Source organism: Hippopotamus amphibius, chromosome 17 (assembly GCF_030028045.1).
Source record: "Hippopotamus amphibius kiboko isolate mHipAmp2 chromosome 17, mHipAmp2.hap2, whole genome shotgun sequence".
Lineage (NCBI taxonomy): Eukaryota > Metazoa > Chordata > Mammalia > Artiodactyla > Hippopotamidae > Hippopotamus > Hippopotamus amphibius.
The window spans coordinates 54239403-54265220 of NC_080202.1; the positions used below are offsets into that span (position 1 = coordinate 54239403).

The 25818-nt window shown below is 56.9% G+C and overlaps 1 protein-coding gene across 1 annotated transcript in view; it reads left to right on the forward strand.

The window, feature by feature from the left end:
- The first annotated feature begins 8108 nt into the window (after nt 1–8108).
- Nucleotides 8109–25818, forward strand: part of RBFOX3 (RNA binding fox-1 homolog 3) — a 79219-nt gene continuing 61509 nt past the window's right edge. Inside the window, exon 1 of the mRNA XM_057715094.1 lies at nt 8109–8553. Coding sequence (XP_057571077.1) covers nt 8449–8553 — 105 coding nt within the window. The 5' untranslated portion in view covers nt 8109–8448. The remainder of the gene's footprint in view (nt 8554–25818) is intronic.

The window sequence follows — 25818 nt, forward strand, 5'->3', positions numbered from 1 at the left end:
GGGCTATGCTCAAGTCCCGTGAAACTTCATTGGAAGAGTCTCCTGCCCCCCACTGCCCACCTCCCAGCACCAGCCACCTCCCTGCTCCATCTCTCTCCTCCTATCTGCAGCTTGGCCCTGGCTGCCTGACACAATGCACCTGCCTCCCCAGGGCCGTGCACTTTGCCAGAACAGCACTGCCTCTCTGGGCCTTTCTGGCCTCGGGCTCCTAATGAACTTTTAATGAGCTACTTCTTTGGCTTTAGGGGGCAGGAAGGGGCAAAGGAAGAGCCAGTGCCAGGCCCCTAACATTCTGCTCCCTGCAGCCTTGAGGTTGCTTTTTAACTGGTTGAGGCTATAGGCAGATGTTTGACCCATTGCCTTTCAGATTTGTTCAGAGTTTGGAGGAACTGACTTTCACAGTCCATGGGCCCAGGCTACCCCCTAGTCATCACTCCCCCTCTACAGGGCTTCCCTGGGTCTGTCCCTTTGTTGCCTGTCCTCAACCAAGGCTGAAGGAAGGGACATTGGTTTCTCTGTTAAGTAAGATTTCTTTTAACTGATGGCAAAGTGCAGATTCCAACTATTTCCACTGCTGTCTAGAAGAGGCAGGAAGCACGGAATGGGACCTTGTTTCCTCTACCTTAGGCAGCTCGGACCCATTCCCTATGGATGAAAGAACAAGCATTGACCCTTTCCCATGGCTTTCTGCTTAGGAGCCCTCAATGCTTTGTGTCTTCAGTTGACTTCTAACTGAACTTACACAAATTCATGCTGGTCATAACAATGGGAGATTCCCAAATGTCAAGTGTACAGGCTTCTCTTCCCAGCACTTGAAGTGTATAGGGCTGTTGTTAGGCCCCTTCCCTGAAGCACACAGCCTTGTTCTACAAGTTCTGGTGGGTGACTTCCAGTCCCTCTTGGGAGTTAGAGGAAGTGACAGTGGCTTCAGCTGCTGGTCCAAGCACTCCCTTGGAATTCCTTCAAGGCTTTTCCCCTTTGAATAAAATTAAGGTGGAAAAGGATTGTGTGAGACACAAGGCAGAATTTCTTGACAGCCAGGGTGATAAAAATCTGAACGAGCTCCCCAGAGAAATGTCCAGGTCTCCCTCAGTGGAGTACTTCAAGAAAAAAAAAAAAAAAAAGTGCCAGTCCCTGAAAGCTTTACTGACTGCCAGCTAGAAGGCAGAGGACTGGACACTATGATCCCAATGTCCCCTCCAGCTGCATTGCCCGTGTCTATGAGTGTGCTTCTCCCTTCAGGGACTGTGTCTCGCTGCAGGGGTGGTGACCCGAGAGAAACAAGCTGCTGGAGCTGTCCCTGGTCCTGAAACACAGACGATAGGGACGCCAAGGCCAATTTTAGTGCTCAGAAGGGCCGCCCTGGGTGGGCTGCATGGAGCAGTGAGTTATGTAGGTTTCTCTGGCCCCACAGCCTCTGCTGGTGATAAACCTGTAACACGAGACCTGCCTTAGTGTGAGCAGAGGCTGTCGTCATTCGTGTCTGCACTGGGGACCCTGCCATCCAAGGGCATTTCACTGGTGAGCCAGCGAGAGCTGGGATCGTCATCTCTGAGCAAATATACAGAATTCCTGTGCCTCTCAGGACCTTTTCTTTTCTGTGGACGTTCTCAGTGTTGGCACAGGAAGCCAAGTAGATATGCCCAGATTTAGATGGGACAGGAGAGCTTGAGTGGTGGGCCAGGCTCAGAATGTGAGATGAGGATCCAGGAAATTGAGCATCTCGTGGCAGACCAGCTAGGAACACTGCGGAAGGGCTTCCTCCATCCAATGGCAGCTTCTCTCCTTGGCTTCATCATAGAGTTCAGCAACCCTACTGAGTTCTCGCGACCTCCTGCCTAATGAGAAAGAGGAAATTCAAGATAATTGCCATGCAGGCTAAGCAGCAGTGTGATTAGTAAATGCCCAAGCTACTGCAAATGATGGTTACATTAACAGATTTGGTTGGGGGTTGATCCTGTTAGGAGAGAAAGCCAAGGGCTAATGGTGAAGATACTCAATGGAGTACATGAGCCAAGCACAGTCATGGAAGGGAAGCTAAAGTCTTGTGTGAGTTTGTGAACCAGGAGGCTTGTTTTCCAGCCTGAACTCTGTGTCTCCCTAGTTTTGTGACCTTGGGCCACCTCTGTGATCCTATAAGTGTCATCACAAACCAAACGGGCATCATTCTACTTTCCCTGTCTACCGTGTGAGGACCAAGTGAGATGAAAAGTTAGGAAAGCACTGAGCCAGTGCAAGGTATTGTTACAGTGAGCAATCAATGATGATAATACATCACCACTTCTTCCCTTTGTACACTCTCATTCTTGAGAAATTTAAGCAACCTGTCAGGCTCTTGAGGCTTTAACAACTTCTGCCCCTCTCCCACCTCTGGCTTCTGTGGGTTCTGGGGCCAGCATCTTGAATGGTGGCTTGGCCACACCAAAGAGCATGGATCTGTTTCTCCAAGGCCCTCTCAGCCCAGGCTGCCTCCTTGCCAGGAGCTCATGTCCCAGATGCAGCAGGAGCCTGCAAAGAGCTTTCCAGGGCTGCAGCTGCTGAGGCCTCTTACCCACCAAGCCCTGAGGTGGAACATCACAGCGCTGGCTGATTTCAGATGTTCTTTTGCTCTATGCTGAGCTCTCTCCCCCTCTCCAGAAGAGGAGAAGGGAGAAGTCCTGGGGGCTCATTTAAAATAAATAAAGCTTGGCAACAGTGCTGAGTGGAAAAAGCAGCGAGGAATGGCACCCACAGCCCTTCTCTGAGAGCATTCCTCTGGCTCCCAGGCCCCAAGGGGAGAGGAACTTGCCAAAGAAAGATGTGCTTATAACTGCAACCCTGTGCAACTTCTGGCTTTGCCCATATATCTAGATTGTGCCCTTTGCTTTCAGTCTCCTTATATTTATTATGTTTAATTTTGCTGGGACATGGTTGTAAGTGAGACGGATGGACCCGAATGTGGCTGGCAAACGCCTCTTAATTAAACAGATAAATAAACTTCCTTTGCACACTGATTTTTACTTTTGCTGCAGTCTCTGCTGGGGCGAAGGGGACAGCACCAGTGGGTGGGGGGTCCCTGCTGAACTGGAAGGTGGGTGCTGGCCACAGTAGCCTGGGCTGGGACTGCCTTGCCCTCTGTGTTGCCAAGCAGCTGGTGGCTCAAGGATGCAGAGGTGCCTAGGGGTAGGGAGCACCCCCAGAAGCCCCTCCCTATAGGACTTACCTCAAAGGGGAGGTTCAGGTCAGTGTGAGTGGGCCCTCTGCTGGACACCGCCAACGTGGCCTGGTCAGCCAGGACAGTGCACTCCCATCCTGTCCTTGCAGGGGCTCCTTTGCCAACTTCCCTGCCCTTCTGGGAGACTTGGACACACCAGGATGAAGCAGAAACAGTTCCCACTCCCAAGATAGGGAAGCCATCACCTTCAGGGAATCTGGGGGGTCCTACATTTTACATGATGACTAAAGAGCTTCTTCTTGTCCTCAACCTGACATTTCCCCAATGGTGTCTGTTGGAGGCACCCCAAACAGCCCCGAGCTTGGAGCTGTCCCCTGACTCCACTCCTGTTCCCTTAGCTGTGGAAATGGGGCATGAATTCCCCTGGGAGAGTGTTCAGTTGGTGATGTGGGCATCTGGTTGGCTCACATAAAAGATGCTTTTTGGGTCACTCCATGCCCCCTCACACACACCCTCTGCTCCTGAGCCACGGCCACCCTAGCCACTCTACAATTCTGGCGCTCCTGCCTCCTTGGTCACCCAGCGCTCATGCCCAAGCCTGTGCCAAACACCCTGATGTTGGGGCAGAGAGCTCTGGCTCCACTGGAAGCACGGTGCACACTGTCTTTGTAGATCATGGCCCGGCTGCAACCGGAGATGGTGAGCTCACTCCTTGTCTTGGGAGGCCTTTGCCAAGCTCCAGGCTGTCCTCCCTGTACGGGTAAAGACTGAGGATGCCAGCCTGGGCACTCAGAAGGGGAAAGAGGCACAGGCCTATGAGTAACTCAACTCCCCACCCATCCTCTTCTAAAGGGACCTCAGGGCTTCCTGTTTCTTGCTGGATTCTGCCAATGTGCAGCCTTGAAATTTCCAAAGGATGGGAGGTGGGATGTTGTCTTAGGCAACACTCTCCCAAATCATTTGGCCACAGAACTACGCCTTTGTGAAAAACACAGACCATTTTAAACACTTTGGCATATGCTCTTCCAGGGAGACCCCGTGTCCCCATTTCACAGAGGTGCACACCAAAGAGACTGAGTGTTTGTAAGGCTATGTGGGCCTGGCTATCCCAGACAGGCTCGCCCAGAATGGGTGGGGGAGAGGAGGCAATGCCTGTACCCCCAGTAGGGCCTCCTCTGGGGAAGGTGACACAGGGTGGGGGCAGGAAGGAGCCGGGAGATCTCCAAAGCCTTGGAACTATCCGGACCTTTTGAGGTGCCTCCTTGCCTGATATTTATAGTGGTGCCCAGGAGCGCAGAAATAATTACAGCTCAGTTCCTGCCTCCCTAACAAGGCCCTTCTCAGATTCAGGGCGAATAGGATATTTTTTTCCTTGGCTCTTTTTTTAAGTAGTGAGTATTAGCACTGGATTGACAGCTCTTCCCAGCTCGCAGCCTCCCTTCGCCCCAGAAGCGGGGGCAGCTGAGCACTGGGCGCTGGGGCATCCCCCACCCACCATTCAGGGCCACCCACCCTGACCCAGGAGACACCAGGGGCCCCGGAGAGCTATGAGGGGCTCAGGGGATCTGGAGAACGTTGTTCCCCACAGTCTAACGTGTTGCCCCTGCACCAGGCACTGGAGGTCCTGGATGAGGATAGCACAGACTCAGAAACGATCACACGAGACGTGGTCCATGCCATTGGGGGGGCTCCCCGGAGCATTGTTGGAGGCACACAGAGCATCCTTCCCCTTTGTTCTCCAGACCACAGACAAGGGATGGTCCTGACCCCACCCAGACATCCACCTCAGGGGCACTGATCTTTCTGCAGCAGCCTGGCCCAACCCTCTCAGTGCCTGTGCTTCCTAGGTCCTCCGGCAGCTGTGCTTGACTCACCACTGGGACAAGCTGAGCCTTGGGGTGGGGGTGGGGGTGGGGTGGGGGCAAGGGCAGCCATATTCATCCCTGCCAGGAGCTACTTCAGGCATTGACATGAGGCTGTGAGCCAGCAAGCAAGCTCCCTGCCCTCCTGACACTTCAACTCTTGAAGTGGAGACCGAGAAGGGACCAGAGGGGCTATTTAGCTGTCCCACAGCTTTACCTCCCCCAAAAGGCACCCCCCAGTGAACTGAGGCCACTTCAATTTGCCATTTAGTAATTGGCTTGTAGTGAAAGTCACAAGTCCAGGACACAGCGCAGAAGGCCATGGGCATGCAGCCCCGTCCTGAGAAAAAAGCCAAACATACACAGTGTTCAAATCCTTTTTCTGGAGGTTTTCTTCAATTCTGTTTTGCTGTTCTCACTCTTGCTGGAGACTGAGTGTGATTAGGTTGCTGATGGAGGCAGGTGTTTAGACATGCTCCCGGGGCCTGACACTCTCTGGAGGTGAGGCTTGAAGGCAGGTGGCTGGGCTGAGATGCCCACTGATGACCAGGTGCGAGGCTGCTGGAAGCAATACTGATGCCAAGAGTGGCATTAGCCACCACCCTGGTTTTCTCTGGGCCCATAACTGAGCTTAGGGGTCCCTCTGGAAAGCTGCCCCGACCACACCGCAGGTCTAAGCTCACCCCAGATCTGAGCTCCCGCTATCCTGGGCTATCACAGCTCTAAGCACAGTAGGCTGCAGTCTTGGGTTGCTGGCTTGGTTTCCCCACCAGACGGTGTGCTCTCTCCAGTACAAAGAACTTTATTTTTACAGCTCCAGCAGCTGGTGCAGTGTCTGCACACAACAGATTCACAATAAGAAAAGACATGAGAGTCAATTCAAAGGGTCTCTCCTGTGTGTTAGGCACTATTTAGGATACACTCCTAGGTCCTCTTATGGGAAGGATAAAGCGTTGATCTCAGTGGATGCTCAGTAACAACGGTGAATTAGAGAGTGAATGGGTCACAGGCAGGGTGGACGTGGAGCCCAGGGCTGAGGGTGAGTGCTATGTGGATGCTCCCAATTCCTGAGTGACATCTGATGGGTGCTAGGAAAGGACAGAAGGAGGAGGGCAGAGCAGAACGACTTGGGAGGCAGGTGGCCTGCAGAGCTGCCCAGGCTCTTTGGCCGGGGCCACTCTGGGGTGCCACCCTCCACAGAAGAGCAAGGTCTCTGCTGGCAAATGCTATACCCAGTCAGGTGCTCCTGTCCCAGATGCCCCAGGCCTCAGCGCTGGGCCACCCTGTCACTGTCCTAGGCTGTAGGGGCACCTCTTCTAGGATGCTAAGTTAATAACCTGTCCAGCCCAAAGGCAGGGGTGGTCTTTGCAAGTCCATAGCCAACTGCCCCCATCCCCATTCTGCCAGTGCCACCCCTGGGGTCAGCACAGTGAGGGATTCCAAAAAACAAGTCAGGCAAGGAAGGCTACCTAACATGACGGGTCGGCTCTCCCACAGCCATCTCTCCTTTGACCCTCATCCCTTCTTCTGTCTGCCTCCCTGTCAGACGCTGCACTGCTCCCCTTTCCTTCTTAGAGGAAGATGAACAGGAGGTGTTTCATTCAAGGGGCATGGGGTGCCTCAGAAAGGGGCATCCAAGGGGCACACACCTGCCAGCATTGTTCAAGCTGAGCTTGTTCCCAAACTGCTTGGAGGAAGCCCATCCTCAGCACCCCCCCCCCAACCCCCTGCCTTCCTTGCTGCTTCTTCCTAAATGGCCCTCATGGACACACCCTGCAGCAAGTGCTACATCTCAGACAACATCCAACCAACCTTTCAGGTTGGGTGCAGAAACCAAAGCCCAGAGAGGACAAGCAACTTTCCTAAGATCACACGGCAAGTGAGGCTGCCTCCACCTGACTCCCAAGCCAGTAGTCTTCCCACTGCCAGGTGGTCCCAGCCCTGCTTCCTTCCAGAGTGGGGCTTGTTCTCCGCAGTGAGCGCACAGGAATCACAGGTGTCTTTAGGTAGGACAGGTGAGTCCAGAATTGGTACTAGGTGCCTGGAATTTGCTCCTTTCCTGGAGGAAGTATGCATGAGTTGGGGAGAGAGGTTGCATATGTCCCCCTGCTGTCTCTACCTCTAACACTGGCTAGTGGCAGGCTGTCCCTCTCACAGCCATGCTCACCTGTGGCTTGTCCTGGTAAACTGGGCTTGGTCGGGGGGCATCTGGCAAGTGTGGACTCATGGCAGGCCCACGGGTGTGTGTATGTGTGGCTGCTGAAGCTGCAGATTTATGCACGTGTGTGTACACACACACGCACACACCTGTCACAGTGAAGATGTAGGGACACAGTGAAGACCTCTGCCAGATGCTGACTGGGGTAGGGATCTGACTGTGTGCTCCGGCTCCATTGCTGTGTGCACACCAAGTCCAGTGTGTTTGTTTGGGTTTGGGGAGGGGAGGATGCGGCTGTGACCAGTGCCCCTTGCCCCCCTCCCCGGTATATTTAGTGTCCACAAGACCATGTGCCTGAGGCAGGCCTGGGGTGTAAAAGGGGTCTGGGGGCCAGCAGGAGGATGGGAGAGGCACCCAGGGGCTCCAGTTGGGTTTCCAAGCCCTGGGCAGCGGGAGAAGCATTCTCCAGCGAGGAAGTCTCTGCGTAGATGCCCTCATTACATCACCGACATCCCCGCCACTGAGTCGGCCTCCCTTAGAAGAGGAGCTTCTCTGAACGCCAAGCAGGACGAAGCGCCTTCCGGTCGGTCGGGCCGCAGAGCCAGCAGAGCCGCTCCTTCTCTCCGCAGCGGCCAGTGGACAGAGCAGGGGCAAGAGGAGATTCCAGACCCCAAACCCGGGAGTGGCCGCTGGATGCGGGGAGGAGGAGAGGAGCGGAGGGGCCCATAGGAGGGTGCCAGGGCTGCCGCGCAAGCGCCGGCGGGCGAGGGGTTAAGTGTGGGATCAGCTGTTGTGCCGTCGTTCCGGATTCTCTTCCCTCCGCACGGGGCTGTTTGATGTTGGAGTACGCCAGGGACTCCCCCTCCCACCGCTACACACGCGCGCACACGCGCACACTCACACACGCACACGCACCACTCTTTGCAGACAGGGCTTCGGTGGCTCCAAAGTGCCGGATTCCCTCTCCCCTGCTCCTCTTCATCCATTCTCTCGCGCATATAACCTCCCTTGCCATATTCTCGCGCGCGCTCTCTCCAGCATCCCCGCCCGGGCAGGGAAGCACCCGGCAGAGGCGCGCCGCTTTCCTTCCATGCCTCCCTCTTAAAGAGCGCCACGAGGGGGAGGGGAGGGCCGGAGGAGGAAGAGGAGGAGGAGGAGACCGAGAGGGCGCCCGGGAGGCAGGGCGCGCGCACACACCGAGGGACGCGCGGAGGGTGCGAGCGGCGCAGCGAGCGCAGAGCTGCCTCGGCCGCCGGGCGCCCCCCTGCCGCCCCATGCTGTGCTCCATGGCGAACTCGGGCTGCCTCCTGCTGTCTAACTCCGGCAGCATGCTCCCGCACTCCGTACCCTGCCCGCCCGCCTTCCTCTACCTCCAACAGGTAAGCGGCCCCCGGCCCGCGCGGCCCAGGCCCCCTGCTCGGCGCACGTGCGCCTCGCGCCGCCGCCCACACCCGCACTTGGCCGCCTCCGCGCCGCCGCCGGGGCCCCGCTGCGCTCCCCGCGTCATGGCGCCGGGGCCCGGTCGGGCGAACTGCGCCCCTGCGCGGCGGCCGAGCGCGGGGGCGCCTGGGGCGCCAGAGGCGCGGGGCCAGGGGCTGGAGTTTGGGGTGTCGCTCGCAACTTTTCCGAAGGCGCGGGAGGGGGCGGCAGGCGGAGTCTCAGGGGAAGCCAGAGGGGAGGGGGCGGGGGTTCTCGGCGCCCTGGTCACTTTGGGGAACTTCGTGACGGGCCGCGGGGGCGCGGGGCAAGGAGCGGGGCTCCTCTCTGGCCGGTGGGGAAAGCCGGGGGGCCGTGCGAAGGCGGCGGCGGGGGCGCAGAGCTCTGCTGCAGCGGGGACCGCGCGCCGGGCCTCGGGGGAGGCGGGCCACCCGCCTGATGGGGCTGACGAGGGAGGCCCCGGGAGCTCCGAGCGGGGAGGGGGCTGGGCCAGACTTTTGCAATCTGCGGGGCTGCGCAGGAAGCTCGGGCTGGCGAGGCGGGGTGCAGGAAGCCAAACGACTCTGAGCCCCCAAATCCCCAGGACGATCCACAGGGAGGTGCGCGCAGAGGTGCGCGCAGAACATCGGCTGCCGCCTGCCTGCTGGCCGTGGTGTGGGGGGTGGGGGTCCTGCAATCCCACTCAATGCGGAATCAGTGGGGACATTGCACTGGGGACAGAGGGGGTACTCCCTCGCCTCCTCCAGGCCCCTTGGCCTCTCAGGGCTGCAGTTCTTGGTGTCCGCTTGTCCAAGGCTGGCCCCGGGGGCTGCAGTGCCCTGCCTCACCCACCCTGACTGCCCACACCTTCCGACCTGCCCTCCCCCACGGTGCTGTGGGGCTGCCTTCTTTATCTTTAGCACCCTCAGCTTCCGCTTGGGCCTGCAGGGTCGAGGTGACTGCTTGGGGAGGCCTGGGGCTTGAAGGGGGAAGATGGTGAAGCCAGGAGAGCTTCAAGCTGACCATCCTGGGGCCTGCCTGACTTAGAAGAGCTCCCATAGAACCAGGTCTGCAGCCTGGGCTGGATGTGGAGATGGGAGGCAGAGGGCATGGGGTGCCACTGCAAGGCTGATGGTCAGGGTCAGGCCAGGCCTAAGTAAACGTGTTCCTCCACCACCTCCCCCGTGGGTATGTTTGAAGGGAGGATGGCAGGAGTGTGTGTTTCTTGGAGACAAGGAGAAGTCCAGGTGGAGCTGGGCCTTTGGATGGTGGGTTCTTCTCCTTTTGTGCCCCTTTGGGCTCTCCAGGGCGCTAAGAAAGAGAGAGCCATTGGAGGTGGCTTAGCAGGAGCTGGGGACACGGCAAACAAAGATGGGGTCCTTGGCCAAGCCGGGGCAGCTCTGAGTCCCTGGGCTGCTGGGCGCTTGGGTCAGCCCCTTGCCAGGATCCACATCACAGCAACAGCCAAATGTTAGCAACTGCAGAGAAAGGGACAGGGGACTGACTGCATGGTTGCAAAGGGCAGCCGGAAGTGGCCTGCGACCAGGAGCCCTTGGTCATTGGTCCCACCCTCCCCAGGTCCACCTGTGATGTCTGAGGAGTCCTGGACACAGCCCAGTGGCAACAAGAGCCGCTGAGAGGGCCCCTGTACCCACGGGCAGCGGGCATCCAATTCCAGGCTGGGGCCAGCTCACAAGATTCCCTATCATCATTGAGTCACAGACGATCAGGGTGGACCTCACAAGTCAGCCTCCCAGTGCCTCCCAAACTTCCATAAGCACAGGAATCCCTTGGGGATGTCTGCGGTGGGGCCTGTGAATCCGCATTTCTGACAAGCTCCCAGGCGGTCATGGGTCCCAACCACTCAAAGTAGGTAGGCCTAGCCCCACGGGCAGGAATGCTCTGGGCTACAGGAAGAGGCTTCTATAGGTAAAATGTAGCATTGGAGACTAATCCACAGCTTATTGGCTGTGTTAGGCAAGTCAGTTCATCTCTGTGAACCTCAGCTCTTCCTCTGAGAAAGAGGGCAAAAACACCATCCCCCTAGGCTGAATGGGAGAGTTGGGTTAAGACAAAGTAGCTGCAATTCTCCGAAAAACGCCAAACAAACATTTGACGTCTTGGTGGAGTCAGACCAGTGTTCATTGTTGAGGTAAATGCACCAAAACGACCAGGGGCCAAGGCACCTGATTCCTCCAGCGCTGAGTGCATGTGTCCCCCGCTGGTGACATTTGGAGCTTTCTGTAGGGGAAACGGGACAGCAAAAAGACCACAGACAAACAGACCCACCCCAAATGGGCATCAACCATGGGTAGAATTTTTTGTGGGAAAGCCAGAGTGTGCACCTTGGGCCAAGCTTTGAAGCACCCAGTTTCCTTCGCAGCTGTTCTGCAGGAGATGGCCGTGTGTCTTAGTGGACTGGGAAAGATCTAGAATGCAGCTGTTTCCTGGCTATTTGTGGGGATACGGTTTTATAGGAGCACAGGCAGCTCTGGTGGTCCGGGACCGATACCAAACAAATAATGACGTTTAGATCAAAACCCCACTTGTCCTGAACCACCTTTAAAGTGAGACAGCCTCCTGCATCCCCTGGAAGTGGAGGCCAGAGGAGAAGGGGCTCAGGGCAGCTCCTGCCCGGCCTCCAGAATCAGAGCTTGCCTCCCTTACAGGCTCCCACCGAGGGCTTGCAGGTCTTCCGCATGAGTGAGCCTTGGGGCCACATGTAGGCTGTGTGTTCAATCTCAACACACGTTTGATAACAGGAGCAGGAGCAAAAGACGTGAAATCAAGCAAGACAAGAGACGTAGTTTTCGGCGCATTAAGATGCAGCATTTAAACAGGCAGGCTTTTGAAACGTAGAGTCTTTCGAACTGGAAATTAGAAAATAAAACCTCCACCAAGAGAATTCCGTTCTCTCTGTGAAAGCATCAACCTTTCCCCGCTGCATGGGCTAGACCCCGAGTGTGCTGAGCACAGGGCTGGGTCCCTTCTGAAACACAGCAGCTCTGTAATTAGTTAGAGGAGCTTGTTGTCAGGCATCCCTCCTCTCAGCCTCTCAGCCATGCTGGTATTTTTCAGAGTTCTAACCGTCCGAGGCACGACTTCTGGTTACCCGACACCAGGAGAAATCCAGCTGCGGTTTGGGCTACAGTATTTATTCAGAGCTCACCCGAGTGGCCCCGGGCCTCACACAGATTGTGCCCCACGAGGCCTGGCCTTGGTTTCCCCACCTGCCCAGCATGCCGCCTGGGGGCTCTGGCTCCCTGTGAGTACCTCAGCCCCTTCCAGGGCAACTCAGGGCCGTGGTCCCCCACATCTGGTCCCTGCTAGGGACTCAGGGATGGGACACAGAGAGGCTGTTGTCCTGGTGCATTGCAGCCAGCAAGGAGTGGGGCCGATACTGATTACCTTCTCAGAGCAAGAAGGACTTCATCTGGAAAGCTGGAATATCAGCAAGACTCCTTGGGAGGCCCTAGTCTGAGTTCCAACAGAAAAAAAGTTGTAGAGAGTGGGAAGAAGAGCCCCCAAGTCCACAAAATGGGATTTTGTCATGGTAATTACTTATTATTAAGCTGCAGTGTCCTATAAAAGAGAATCTTATCACTATATCCAATTGGGAAGCTGGGAAATCACTCGGGGGGTGACAGAGATCTAAGCGCCTTAAGTTTTCTAAAAAGGAGCATTGGTGACGGAGAGGAGGGGACCGTGCTGGCAGGTTGCCGGCCGGTTGGAGAGGGACCAGACCCTGGAGGATGTGATCACCTGGGGCCTTCCCGAGGGCTGTGTTTAGAGTTCTGTCCATCTTACCGTCTTTATGTTCTTCATCAAGGTGAAATCACAGATAGCCTCGGTTGTCTTCAGCATAAACATTGCCAATCACTGGACGTTTCCGTGGAGGATGTGGTGTTTCCAGCCAGCTTCTTGGTGTGAGGCAGATTGCTTCTTGGAGTCAGTAGCAAAATGCATTCCTTCAGAGTGTGGAACCCAAAGGCTCCTCGGGGAGGCCAGGGAATTCTAGGGTCTGTTTTGGGATTCATTAGGAAGCTGTGCCCTTATTAATAATCATTCTCTTTGGGGTAACAACGCTGCTCGTCACAGGAATTTTTAATGAGGATTAATCACCACAGCAGAGGTAACACTGCTTCCTCCACCTTCTGTGCACACCTGGGCATCTCGTCTCTGTTCCTGGGCTGTTGGCATGTCCCCGCAGTGTGATTCCAGGAACCCTGTCTGAGACATGCTTGTTTGTGGTGACATAACATGCCAGTGAGTGCACTGGGCATGGGGCAGTCACAGAACAGCAGGGACAGTCACAGTGGGCAGGGACAGTCACTGAACAGCAGCTTTTCCACCTGCATTTCCAGAAGAACAAGCTATTGAGGCCAGAGCCACATCCTAAAAATTATCCTGTGAACTGGAGAATTTAACCAGACCAGTAGTTGAGGTCACATGACACTCATTCTAAATTGAGCCAGCTGGTCAAGGAGCCCTCGACACCCACTGCCCACTCCAGGGAATCCCTGGGGACCAGGAATAGTGCTGTTCTAGCTACCCATGCCTTGAAACACCTGTCCTTAGGGTGAAACCAGCTTACTCCGGAGTCGTTTGGTTGCTGAAGTAACTCGATTATTTCTGTGGCTTCTTCCCCACTTTTTGCTCTTAGGCAGCTCCTGCTTATTCCTGAATCTGCTGAGTATTCGTGCATGTTTTATAGTTGAGGAAACTGAGGCACAGAGAGATTGGGTAACGGCTGACTCATAAAGCCCCCGGCAAGCAGAGCCTGGGTTCGAGCTCAGGCAGCTGGACGCCAGCCTCACACTCTGGTGAGGAGTGAGGACCCTCCAGCCACTTTCCTCGCCGTGTGCAAAAGAGAAGTAAGTCAGCTCCAGCCTTGAGTTGGGGAAAGTGGAAGCAGCCTGCCTCTGAAACCCAAGGGTTCTGGCCTGCCTTATCTTTCTCCTCAGGGTGAGTGGGTTTCTCTGAAGGCGTGGAGCAAGGAACTGTGTCTGGCTGGACGGGCAGTGAACGTAGCAAGGAGTAGTGGCCGAGGGGGAATCCAGCTCTGGACATGGATGGAGGGTTGCCTAGTGTAGGATGTTCAGACCTGGAAGAGCATGAAGGCTGGGCAGAGCTCAGCAGCCTCAGACCCCCAACTCTGCTGTGGGGCCTCCCTGCCCACTGGTGGGGGTGCATGGGGCGGGGGACAGGCTTCGTGGGTGCAGAGGAGCAGGCTTGGCAGGCATGGGCTAAGCTGACAGCCAGTTGGCATGCTGGGAGGTCAGCAGAGGGCAGGGAAGAATCTCAGCCGGGCAGACCGTGCCTGAGACCTCTCTTCTCCCCCCGGCATGGCCAGGTGCCCACAGCCCACCAGACCAGCGGGCAGGCACTGAGCCGCACAACTTGGGGGTCGCAGAATGCCACCATCCTTGGAGGAGGCGAGGCTGAGGTCCCAGCCCAAGTGCCCTCTGTCTCCTGTCCTTGGTCCTGGGGATGGCCACCGGCAGGCAGCTGAGAGCAGAATATCAGGTTCCTGGGGGAGGGCCAGAGGCTGGCAGGGCCTCGAGCCAGCTCTGGGGTGGCACCTGTCACCCAGCTTGAACCCGGGCCGAAGGCAGTGGTCCCACAGGCAGGGCAGGTATCAGGATGGAGGTCGGCAGCTGAGGGGCCTCTCTGTGACCAGGGCTGAGTCCCACCCAGGTGCCTGAAGAAGCAGCAGTGCACTGTGGGCCTGCAGAAGGGGCTCCCTTACTCCCCAAGGGCGGGGCTTGGCTGCCACCCCGGACCCCTGGGGACCCCAGTGAGGCTGCACATTGCTGTACCCACTCCTGCCTCTCCTCCAGCTCCTGTCTCCTGACCTCCCACTAGTCCTCAGCCTTTCTCTTCTGCCTTCATGTCAGTGGTTGCCCCTAGAATATTCCCTGCTGCTGGGCCTCTGCCCGCGCCCTCTCCTCCCCTTCTCCTCCCCTCCCCGCCCTACTTTCTTGCCTCTCCCGTATTCATGTTCTTTGTTTTCCCCTTTGCCCCTGACTTCCTCCCAGGGATTCCAGCCCCTCCTCATCCCCAGACTCTGGCCAGCCCGTGCGGCCCCTGCAGCCTCCTCCATGGCCTGTCAGCCCATCGGCCAGATTGTTATGCGGTGCAGTCAGGGGCTGCGCGTACGTTACAAATTGCATTTCCTTGGGACCACAGGACTCACTCCAGCCTTCTGTGTCACCAGCATAGCTGAGCATGGGCCTTGGTGTCCAGGGCCCCCAGGGGGAACAAGTCCATTCTGGAAAGAAACCAGGTGGGACTGGGACTTGGGCTTAGGCGGGAGGCCTTGGCTGCTCTGGGGAGCCCTGGGTGGCTCTGCTGCCAGCACACCTGCCACAGCGGGGTCCCCACCAGCTGCAATAGAGATGGGCCGGCAGCCTCTGAGAGGCAGTGGGAGCAAGTCCTGCCCCCCACCCCAGGCCAGGAGCTCCAGGGAGCAGGCAAGGTCTTCGTACCCCTGGGATCCTTGAGTGGCTCAGGGAGTCGACAGAGGAGGAGGAGGTCAGTAGGCACCAATTATTTATGGAGTGGCTGTGTGCGCCAGACTTCGCAGTGGGCCCTGGGTGTAGAGTTGGGAACAAGGGCCCCCGTCCTCTGCTTCCTAGGGCTCGCAGGCCCAGCTCAACCAGAGGAAACTGGTTCTAAGAGCAGCACTCCTCTCCCCCCGTAGCTGTGAGGGCATGTCCAGAGCCAAGCCCGGTGGTCTGAGAGGGGAGCCAGCCAAGGTCTTCCCTTCCCGGCCGGAGCTTCTGTGTCCAGGCCTCTAAGTTGGCGTTTTACGTCATCTTTCCCTCCCCTCCAGAGGTCCTGGAGGCCGCAGAGGTCCAGCTGGGGCTGCAGAGGCCCCTGCTTGCTCCCCCCAGCCTGTGCCTGCCCCATCACCACCCACCCAGGCACGGCGTCCAGCCTCTTAATCACCCCCGCGAGCGGCTCGGGTGTGCCTGGGCGTGGTGAGTCAGCTCCGCGTCTGGGGATGCGTCCAGTGGGGAGCAGTGGGGAGCCCGGGCGGACTCGCGGGAGAGGGCTGGCTCCTGGAGCCCCCTGAGCAGGAAGGAGGCCGCTTTGTCCTGTTCCCCGAGCCAGGGCAGGGCTGGTCCCACGGGGACCCCCAAGGTCACCCGTGCCAGGTGGTCCTGAGAGGAGCTGTCCCACAGCAGCCTCAGAGCGGCCGCAGGGCCCAAGTGTCACCCCAGGAGGGGAACAGGTCGGGGGAGACCCTGGTTGTCCTGGCCCCTTAGCGACTGGCCTTGTGGCCTAGAGCACACTCTGGTCTCTCCGGGTCTTTGTGGCTCATCTGCAGAGCGAGGGTACAGTCAACAAATGGCAGGACGCTGGGGGTTGAGCCAAAGTGCCATCCAGCGGAGCACCAGGGCCCCCTGCATGTCGCCCGGCCGGGCGTCCTTCCTGCCCTCACAGAGCTCTCGTTCCAGTCTGGAAGGGAGGGGACGGATCCACAGAAAGGCAGATGACAAGGGTGACAGACAGAGGTGGACGTGGAGGACACAGAGTAGGGGCCAAGTGGCGCGGCAGCAGGTCCCCCCGAGAGAGCGGAGAGCACTTGAGCTGAGCCGGGAAGGCAGAGGCAGCAGCACCGGGAGTGCAGGCTGTGTTCTGCTGGGACTCACACTGTCACCCCTCCCGGGCGGACCCTGTGTCCAGATCACGGCTCCTCGGACACAGTCACACGTACACAAACGTCAGCGCTTAGCCTGTGCTGTGCTGCGGGGGATGAGTGTGTGTGTGTGCAAGCGCACGTGTGAGTGAGGTTGTAGCTTGTGTGCCTGTGGGCTGTGTGTTGTGTTCTGTGTGTGTGTGCCTGTGCAGGGTTGTGTGTGTTGAGAAGCCAGAAGAGAGCTCAGAGGCAGTTTGGCTTCTGCATGCGGTGCGTGCAGAGCCTAATAACATGTGTGGGCAGGGGTCCCAAGATGACACCTGCAGAAACCATCCCCGTAGAAGGTAGGTGGTGTGAAACTTAATCCGTCTCCAGCTGCAGGGGGAGGCACGGTGGGAAAAGGCCTGGATTAAGAATCAGGAACGTTCTAGTTCTGATCGCAGCTCTGCCCAACCTGCTGTTCTCCTCCCGGGCCTCATTCCCTCATCAGTAAGCGAGCAAACAGGACCAGGTCAGGGCTGCCCTGACCCAGAAGTGGGGTTAGAAACGGAGAACAAATGTGTGGGTTTTTTCCATCCCAGTTGTCATATTTTGCAGGGGAAGTTACTGCCAAACCATGGGGTGTTCAAAGAAGGGTGATTAGGAGCATCAGCTAAAGACATCCAGGAGATTCAACCCGGATCTTCAAAGGTCAGCAGGTTGGCGCATAAGGAAGAACAGACTCTCCCCACCTGGACAGGAGCAGAGGGTGGGAACAGGCAGTAGGTTTAAAGAAAACATTTCTAACTGGCATCTCCCAGCTTTAGCATTGGTTGTTATGTGAGGTGGTAAGTTCCCCGTCATCAGAGGAATGCAACAGAGGCTGGCTGGTTCTCTACTTCAGAGGCTCTAGAGCAATGCTGTCTGATGAAAATACAGTGCCAGCCAGTAGGAACATTTGCATTTTCCAGTAGCCACTTAAAAGAAGTGAAAAGAAACAGATGAGATGAGTTTCAACAATACACTTTATTTAACCCCATATTTCCCAAATATTATCGCATTGCATGTGATCAATATGAAGTAGTCAGTGAGATAGCTTCCATTCTTGTTTTTGTACTAAGTATTTGACCTCTGGTATAGGTTTTACACGTGCGGCACATCTCCACTCAGACTAGCCACACTTCCAAGGCTGGGTGTGCTCACAGAGTGTGGTGATTAGCATGCTGGGCAGATCCAGAACTTTTCCATCACCACAGAAAGTCATCTCTGGACCTCACTGCTCAAAGTTTGGTCTGCAGACCAGCAGCACAGGGAGCCAGATAGAAACCCAGACCCTCAGGCTCTCTAAACCGCCTGCATCCGAATCGGCATGGAATGGGGGGCCTGGGGGAGTCACGCTGCTCCAGAACTTGGTGTGTTTCAGGGGATGTGGATGGGGTGGCCCTCAGATCCCGCTTGTGGCTGCAGGTCTCAGAGCCCCACTGACCCCCAGTGCCAGTCTACAGACAGGCTGTGTCCTTGACAAAGTCCTCACCTACCCCTGGCAAAGTGGGGAAACTAAGAATCTAAGTGTAGTAACTTTTCTCATAAAGATCAATCTACTCACTTTTGTGTGTAAAATGCCCTTTTTAGTTAAGTGACGGTGACACCCACTGTTCACATTTTAAATGTCCTTATTTGGTAAAATGAAAGGTTGGCAGTTCAAATCCTCCACCATCCCTCTTTTTAGAATACATTTTACTAAGTAGTCCTCTTCAAAAGTCTGGAAACCAGTGATCTTGAGCAGGGATCCTTGGGCCAAATCCATCCTACAGTATGTTTTTATAAAAAAAAGTTTTGTTGGAACACGGCCACGTTCATTTGTTTACGTGCTGTCTGTGGCAGCTTTCACGCCGCAGCGGCAGAGTTGAGCAGATGCAACAGAGACCATATGGCCTGCAAAGCTCAAAATATTTGCTGGAAAAGTTTGCCAACCTCCAGTACAGAGCAGCGATGCACGTAGAGGTACAGTGGGAGCCTCATGTGATGCTGTGTTTCCTAGGAGCCATATTGACCAGCATGAAAAGACACAGGTGAAATTCGTTGTAATGATATATTTTATTTTACCCAATCCAAAATATTTTCATTGCAACATTCAATCAATCTAAATATGATGGAGGTTTTTGGCATTCTTTTTTCATGCTAAATCTGCGAAGTTCACTGTGTGTGTTTCATTCACGGCTCATTGCACATCGGACCAACCAGATTTCAAATGCTCAGTAGCCACATGTGGCTGGTGGCTGCCCTAGTGGACAGTGCAGATCTGGAAGAAATGAGGTAGTTTCCAAGTGGGGCATATGGGAAAGAGAGTCAGAGGAGCTACTCTCTCCCCTGTGTGTCAATGGGGCTGAGACCTGCAGCAGGTGATTCTGTGGGCAGGACCGTCCCAAAGGGAGGCAGCAGTATATATGTAGAGACAAAGAGATGAGTGGGTTCAGGGCAGGTTCCTGGACTGTCTGGTACCCAGGGCATGAGGGAAAGAATGACGATGGGAATGATTCCCAATTTAGGCTGAGAAATTTGGACTTTTTTCAGTAGGTAATAGAGAGCCATGGAAGGTCTTTGAGCGTGGCAGTGACGTGATCAGCTCTGTAGCTAAGAAAGATTAATCTGGGATGGAAAGGAGACTACAGACCAGGCAACAGCCAGAACTGAGGCTTGAGCAAGAGATGATGGGTCCTGACCCAGCAGGCAGTGGGGATAAGGTGGGGTGAACAGGGAAGGTTTTGCCAAAGAGGTGTGCCCCAGACGTGCTAACAGATGGGTCATGGAGAAGGAGGGTCCCTGCGGAACTCGTGGTTTCTGGCTTGAAGTTGGTGCTGATGTGGAGTGAGTGGGTTGCTCTGATGGCCGTGGCTCTGACCACGTGACCTCAGCCCTAGTGAGCCCGCAGGCCCTGGCTCCTTAGTGGAGAAAGGCCTCCCTCCTTCTTCACCAGCCCAGGAGTCCAGCTGTGAGCAGCAGGGCAGGTTGCACACCCCTGCAGAAGACCCTCGGGTCCTGCCCGCTCCGCAGCCTCCTTTCAGGTCTGTTGGGCCGACCAGGGCAAGTGCCCCAGACAGATGTGAACATATGGCTGTGCCCTTCTGGACGCTTAACACCTTCACCTCTTGTCCTCCCTTAACGTCTGGTCTGAGCCCAGCTTCAACCCGAGGCAGTCCCTCCTGGATCCTGCCATCCCCAGAAAAAACGCACTCCAGAGCTCGTTTGCAAGGTAGATGGGAAGACAGCTTCCTGGCTCCAGAGGAGGTGGTGGCCGCACGTGCCCCAACACCGGCGTCACCAAGCCACTCTCACCAACACCTGGCCAGGGAGGTGCATGTCAGGGGCTGGGGGCAGGTGGCCTCCTGAGAGTGCCTCCTGGGTGGAAGGTGAGGGGAGTGGAGCATCCAAGGGAGGGGCAGAAAGGTCACAGGTTACCTCTGCACCACCTGGGAAAGCCTCACAGACAAAGGGGCCAGGTTTATTCCAGACATGGGGCCTGGTGGGGAGAATGCATTGAGAAGGGAGTGAAGCAGGGGTTACCTGAAATGGGCTGGGGGTGCGTTGTCTACCTGGGCAGGAGGATGTGTGTTTCTCCCCAGGCAGCTCCAGCCTCCTGGCCTTTGTTCTTGTGTCTTCCATCGGGTGGGCCTGTCCCCAGACACTCGCCTGACATGCCTTCTCATTTCCTCCAAGACTTTGCTCTCTCTCGTGAGACCCTCCTTGATTGTTATTAAGCCATTTAGAAGTGTAGCCAGCCCTCCCCATCCTTCCCTCGCCTTCCCTTTGCTACATTTTTCTTCACAGCATTCATTCAAATGCTCCACATTTTACTTGTTTGTTTGTCTGCCTCTACCAGGGGAAGGACTGTTGTGTTCACTGTGTTTCCCCAGCACCTAGGACAGTGCCTGGTACATGAAGAAGCTCAGTCAACATTCACTGTGTGACTGAGACCTGCCCTCCCTCCTCGGGCAGCCTTGGGGAGCAAAGGGTCTGTTTTCTGTCTTACCCACCACCCTTTCCAACACTCCCAGCCTGCCAACCCATCCAGGCCCGGCGCCAGCCGGCAAGTGGCCACAGGTGACCAAGATGGGGCAGGGTCTTCTGTCACAGCCTCTGTGGGGCTTAGAGGCTCGAAGGGCAGGAATGTTGGGGCGGAGGGGGAGAGGGGGGAAACTTGGCTCTCTCATTCCACCACCCACCTCTTCCTCCCTCCCTCCTCGCCTGCCTGCTTGCCTGCCTTCTTCCTAACGGTATAGTTCATATCTGTGGTTCCTTTTTTAATGGAGGTATAATTCACGTGACATAAATATACCCTTATGAGGCATACAGTTCCGTGGTTTTTAGTATATTCACAAAGTTGTGCAATTATCACCACTATCTAGTTCCAGAACTTTGTCATTTTCCCCGAAAGAAACTGCACGTGCATTAAGCGGCCTCCCGCCCCGCGACAACCCCTAATCTGCCCCGTGTCTCTGGATTTCTCTGTTCTGGACATTTCACATTAACAGGATCATACAGTATGGGGCCCTCTGTGTCCAGCCACCACTGTTTCTTGGGGACTGGAGCAGGGCTCCCACAGCAGGAAGGTGAAGGCCCTGCCCTCAGAGGGCTTGCAGACCACGGAGGCAGTGGGTTTCTTGGTCCTGGGCTGAGTGTGACCTGCAGAGTCATCCTTAGCTGCCCTTCCAGGGGCCTCGCGGGAGAGGCTCACGCACTGCCATACACGCACGGTGGGTGGGTGGGTTTGGGAGGAGGAGGAGCCGCTGGACAGAGGGGGTGGCCCCTAACACTCCCAATTCGTCTGAGCCTTGCCCCTACCTGGGGCATGTGTAAAGAGACAGCCAGACCCTCTGGCTTCTTCTGATGAAGCCCAGGCCATGGGTGCCCCTCAAGCAAGTGCCTGGGCTCGAGTGAATATGCGTGTCCGTCCCTAACATCCGCGAGCCAGCGGGTGACTGCTGCCTGTACCCTGCATGCAGAGCCCAGCTCCTCTGGGCTCACATCCCAAGTAGAAAGTGACGCCAGGATTCCCATGGTCCCGTGCAGTGGGGCAGGGCCAGGGTGGCCATTTCAGGGGTCCCGAGGGCCTAGCAGGTAGCCTGGTGGGAGCCCATGCATGGTTTCCAAGGGTGACACGTGTACGTCTGAACCTCCGCATCGTGGTTAAGAATTTGGGGCTGTGGGCAGAGACGGAGTCACTCCCCAGGCTGGAGTGACTGCCCCCGATGCGTGTGCCACCCCATGGCCTGCGTGACACAGGGCAGGGCAGCTGGGAGGATGAACCAGCACGCAGCCAGGCTGGCAGAGGCGGTGCGGGCTGTCCCTGCTGGGCCGCCTTCACTGTCCCAGGCCCCGGGGCTGGAGGCCGGCAGGGCCTCCCGCAGAGCCCCGTTGTCCAGAAGCCGGGCCTCCCTGGGCACGCCTGTCCTCTGCTCCGTCCTCTGTAACTGCACTGGTCATGCTGGGCAAGTGGAAACTGGCAGGGTGTGGAAGGAGTGAATGGGCTGCACCTGACTCTCCCCTGCTCAGTGACCCTGGCCCTTCTCCGTCCCGGGCCTTCGTTTCCTCCTGGGTCCGTGAGGATAGCATTGCATTGAGTGGGGAGATAAATGACGTGGTGCAGCCCGAGTGGCCAGCCCGAGGCCTGGGGTAGGGTCAGCCCTGGTGGACGTGGCCCCTTCTGTTGTTTGAAGCTTCAGATACATTAAATCCAGAAAAGGAATTGCTAAAATAAGGTCACAAAATGTGTAGTTTATCTTAAATATTTCCATTTAGCAAATTAACAATTTAAACCCATGCTTGAGCAAATGCAGTGTAATTGTGCTGTTCACAAGTTGATGATGGGGATTTATTTTAATTTAGAATTGAAAGTGTACATTGGAGGCCCTGCCTGGCCAAATGTTCCCTGCCTGTGCAGTTCCTCAGGGCCCAGCGGGCACTAGGGTGCCTGGGACAGGTCAGTGCCACTCAGAGCTGGATGTCACGGTGGGCCTGGGCGTGCAGAGCCTTTGGGGCTCCCTGAGTCTCCCAATGCCAGCTCTGCTGTTTTCCAGCTCCCATAAATCAAGGACTGACCGCCACCCCCCAACCCGGCCCTATGACTTGCATCCAGCCAGGAGTCCTACCCTTCTTCCGTCAGAGAGCTGTTACCTATGCATCTTCGTCCTCCCCCCTCCTTGGAAATTGCTAGAGCCTTTGGAGGGCTCTGTGCTGCCCCTGGCCCGGGGACTAGAATAGAGGATCCAGCAGCCAAGAGAGGCAGTTTCCCAAGGCTGCTCTGGCATCTCTGGCTCTGCTCTGGAGGCCTGGGTGGAGCTGGGCTGGAGGAGGCCCCAGGGCTGACTGGGAGAATCTAGAGCAAGCAATCCAGACAAGAGATGGACAGCTGTGCTAGGGAGACAGAGGCACCCACCAAGGGGCCCTCCCCCTGGGTGCAGGCAGACCCTGGGCTCTGTGAGCAGACTTGGGGTGAGAGTGCCAGCAGGGGAGGGGGGAGAGGTCAGAAGACCGTGTGTCGCCACCAGACCCAGGTGCAGTGCAACGCATGGGCACACACAGCCCTCCAGATCAGCACTGCCCTACAGGGTGCTCAGTGGAGACCCCGGAGAGGGCGGGGTGGGGTGGGGGGCAGGGGAAGAACAAGCGTTTCATTGCCTTGTGCCCGGTGCTGTTCTTGTGAGTTTCCCAGCAGCCCCAGAATGTACACTGTGAGCCCATTTTACGAAAGAGAAAAACTGAGGCACAGAGAGGATAAGGAAAGGGGGGGTGGGTGACATGCACATCTTGCCCAGGTGGCCACAGCCAGGAACGGGGACCCTGCCAGCAGAGGCCCCCTCCACACTTGGCTCCCTTGGTGTCCACGTGGTCACTATTTCAGGGTGTGTCCCCGCTCCCAGAGGCCAGGGACCCCAGTCCCTTCCCCTTATGATTTTCCACAGCCTCGCTAAGGTGTAACGTGTATGTCAAAACACTCGCCCACTGTAAGGTGTACAGTGCAGTGACTTAATAAACGTAATGTGGCCACAGAGAAATTCTGCAGAGACAGCGTTTCCATTACCCGAAAACTTTCTTGGCAACTTCCCTCTGTGTTGACTCCACAGTCAGACCTGGCTTGGGGCAGTTCTGGCAGGAGGGGCGATGGGCTCTGAGCAGCCCGGGACTTCCCTCGGTGTGTGAGGGCCGAGCCCTGCTTCACCAGCTCTGGTGCACACTCTCGGGGCCTGGGCCTCCTCCCCCTGGACTGCGGCACCTGGGTGTTAATGTCACCAGGCTCTGCCTTCCCTCAGGACCCGCCTGAATCCCCCCACTCCCTTCCACAGCCTCGCCTCCCCGTGGGTGGCTCAAGGACTCCCCTCCATCCTCAGGTCAGAGCTAAGCCTACTTAAGTCTTTTGATCTTAGTTCAGAAATCAGCCCCTCCAGCCCTTCCTGCTGCTGCTTTGCTGGATCTGCGGTGCCTTTCGGAACCTTGGCTGCCAGCACCTTGTGGCGGGCTCCCCTGGCACCTGCCCTGGCCTCCTTTCCTGAGCACAGCCCCTGCTGTGGGCCTGCCAGGCGGCTGTGCTGGGGCGAGGGCTGGGTCTCCTGAATCCCACCTGGGGTCGGCGTTTGCCCTGCAGGGCCCTGTGAGGAACGGGAGGGGGGCCATGAGCAGAGCTCAGGTTTATGGCCCGTTGTACCTGGTTCCCATCATTCTGCCACGGGCTGCGTACAGAACTCTGCAGCATTTCCTCCACCTCCCGCTGGGCCTCAGTTTCCCTGTCTGTGAACCTAAGGTCTGCGGGTCATCGTTCCTCCCCTGCGGGGCAGGCGCTCAGCCCCCAAGCTAGGACCCAGCCCCTAATGATTTTCTGATTTCACCTAACTTCTAGAAGCCTACAGAACTAGGTGGGGGGTGGAGGTGGGGGCGTACCCTGGCCACAAACCCCCAGCTCAAGCCAGAGAACAGGGCTCAGACCGTCTCCCCAGCTGATGCCAAAAGAGCCAGCAGTGACCTCCTGGGGGAAGCAGAATTCCTCCAGGGGCCCCCAAGCCAGCAAATAGGACAGGAATGGGAATTGGCTGTAAAGTTCTTCCCATCCTGCCCTGGGAAGGCCTGCTGCGGAGGAATCCGTGCCTACCTGGGCTCTGCCTCGGTGGGCCCCCAGCTTCCCCCCACCCAGGAGGGACGACCCCACCCGTGCCCGTGTCAGAGCCTGCCCCGCTCCAGGCTTCCCCACGCTCAGTCTGAAATGAGAACCAGAGGAAATGAGTAGACCGGCAGTTCATCTGTGAGCTGCATTGTGTTGGGGGCTCTTAATTAGACCTAATTAGACTAATTAACTTTCAAATGAGAAACTTGGATTTTTTTCTCTTCTCTGTCTCTCTTTCTATTGCTTTCTCTTCATTCCCCTTTTGGAAAATGAAACAAGGATAAATATTTGAATGGCTTGCTGCAGCCTGGGAGGTGGAAGCCCGCCCAGTGGGCTGCGGGCAGAAGGCTCTGGAGGGTGAAGAGCACGTGCCACCCCTCCCCCCCGCAATCCTTCTCTTCCCCTCCCCCTTCCCCCCTCCCCTTCCCCTCAGTTTGGCTGTGTTGCTCTGGGGCCCATGTCACAGGCACACTTCATCCCGGTTCTAGGAAGATTAGGGTATGGAGGGTCTCTCCTTTAGCAGATGATGTGCATTTTGTTCCTGGCGCCAAGGGTGGAAGATGAGTGAGACATGAGACATTAGGTCCCTTGGGTGAGACTGATGCCGGGAGAAAAAGGACAAGAGAGCTTCGGGCACATCCTGCCTACCCTGCTCACTCTGGCCCGACCGCTCCCCCCACTTCGGGCTCCCATTTCTCAGCAAGGAGAGCCTGCTGTCTTGTGTTTTGATCCCCGGCCCTGCAGGTCAGGCCACCAGTGACACTAGTTTTCTTGGCAAAGGTGGCCATGCCCAAAGGCATTAATTCTGCAGCACCTCCCTTCCCCAGGCTGAAGGGGTGAAATGGTGCCTACCCCCTGGAGGGGATCTGATGAGGCGGAGGGAGCCCTGCCCTTGCTTCTCTCTGTGGGTCAGGGGCAGACCACCACCCACGTCTCAGGGGAATTTGAGGGTTAAGTGGAATGGCCCCATAAGGAGCTCGGCCTGGGGCTGCTGGCCTGTCTCCCCACCACCCCCAGACATGGCTTTGGCATCCTGCCCCAGGGCCTCTCCAGCTGCACCCCTGCCCAGGTGAGGATGGCAGCGAAGCCCACTCCTCCCGGAGGTTCTTTCCCTCACCTCCTCTCACCTCCCCAGAACCTGACTCCAATACCTCCAGCTTTCTTATTGATTTCCCCTCTGCCTCCACCCCAGCTGCCAGGGCGATGGCCAGGGTGGGCCCTGCCAGCAGAGGCGGGCGGGAAACCGCTTCTGCTGACCTTCTAGAATGTGCTCGGGCGGCAAGGTGGGGAGCAGGTCCCACCCACCCTCAGAGCTGGGCCCCCTAGGTGCCGCCCCAGCCTGTTTACCTGGCTCAGCAGAAAGGTCAGGCTTTGGTGAAGCCTCCGAGAAGGCCTGGGCAGGGTGGGCTGCAGCAGGCTTGTCTGGACTCTGTCTGGCCCGGAGCCACC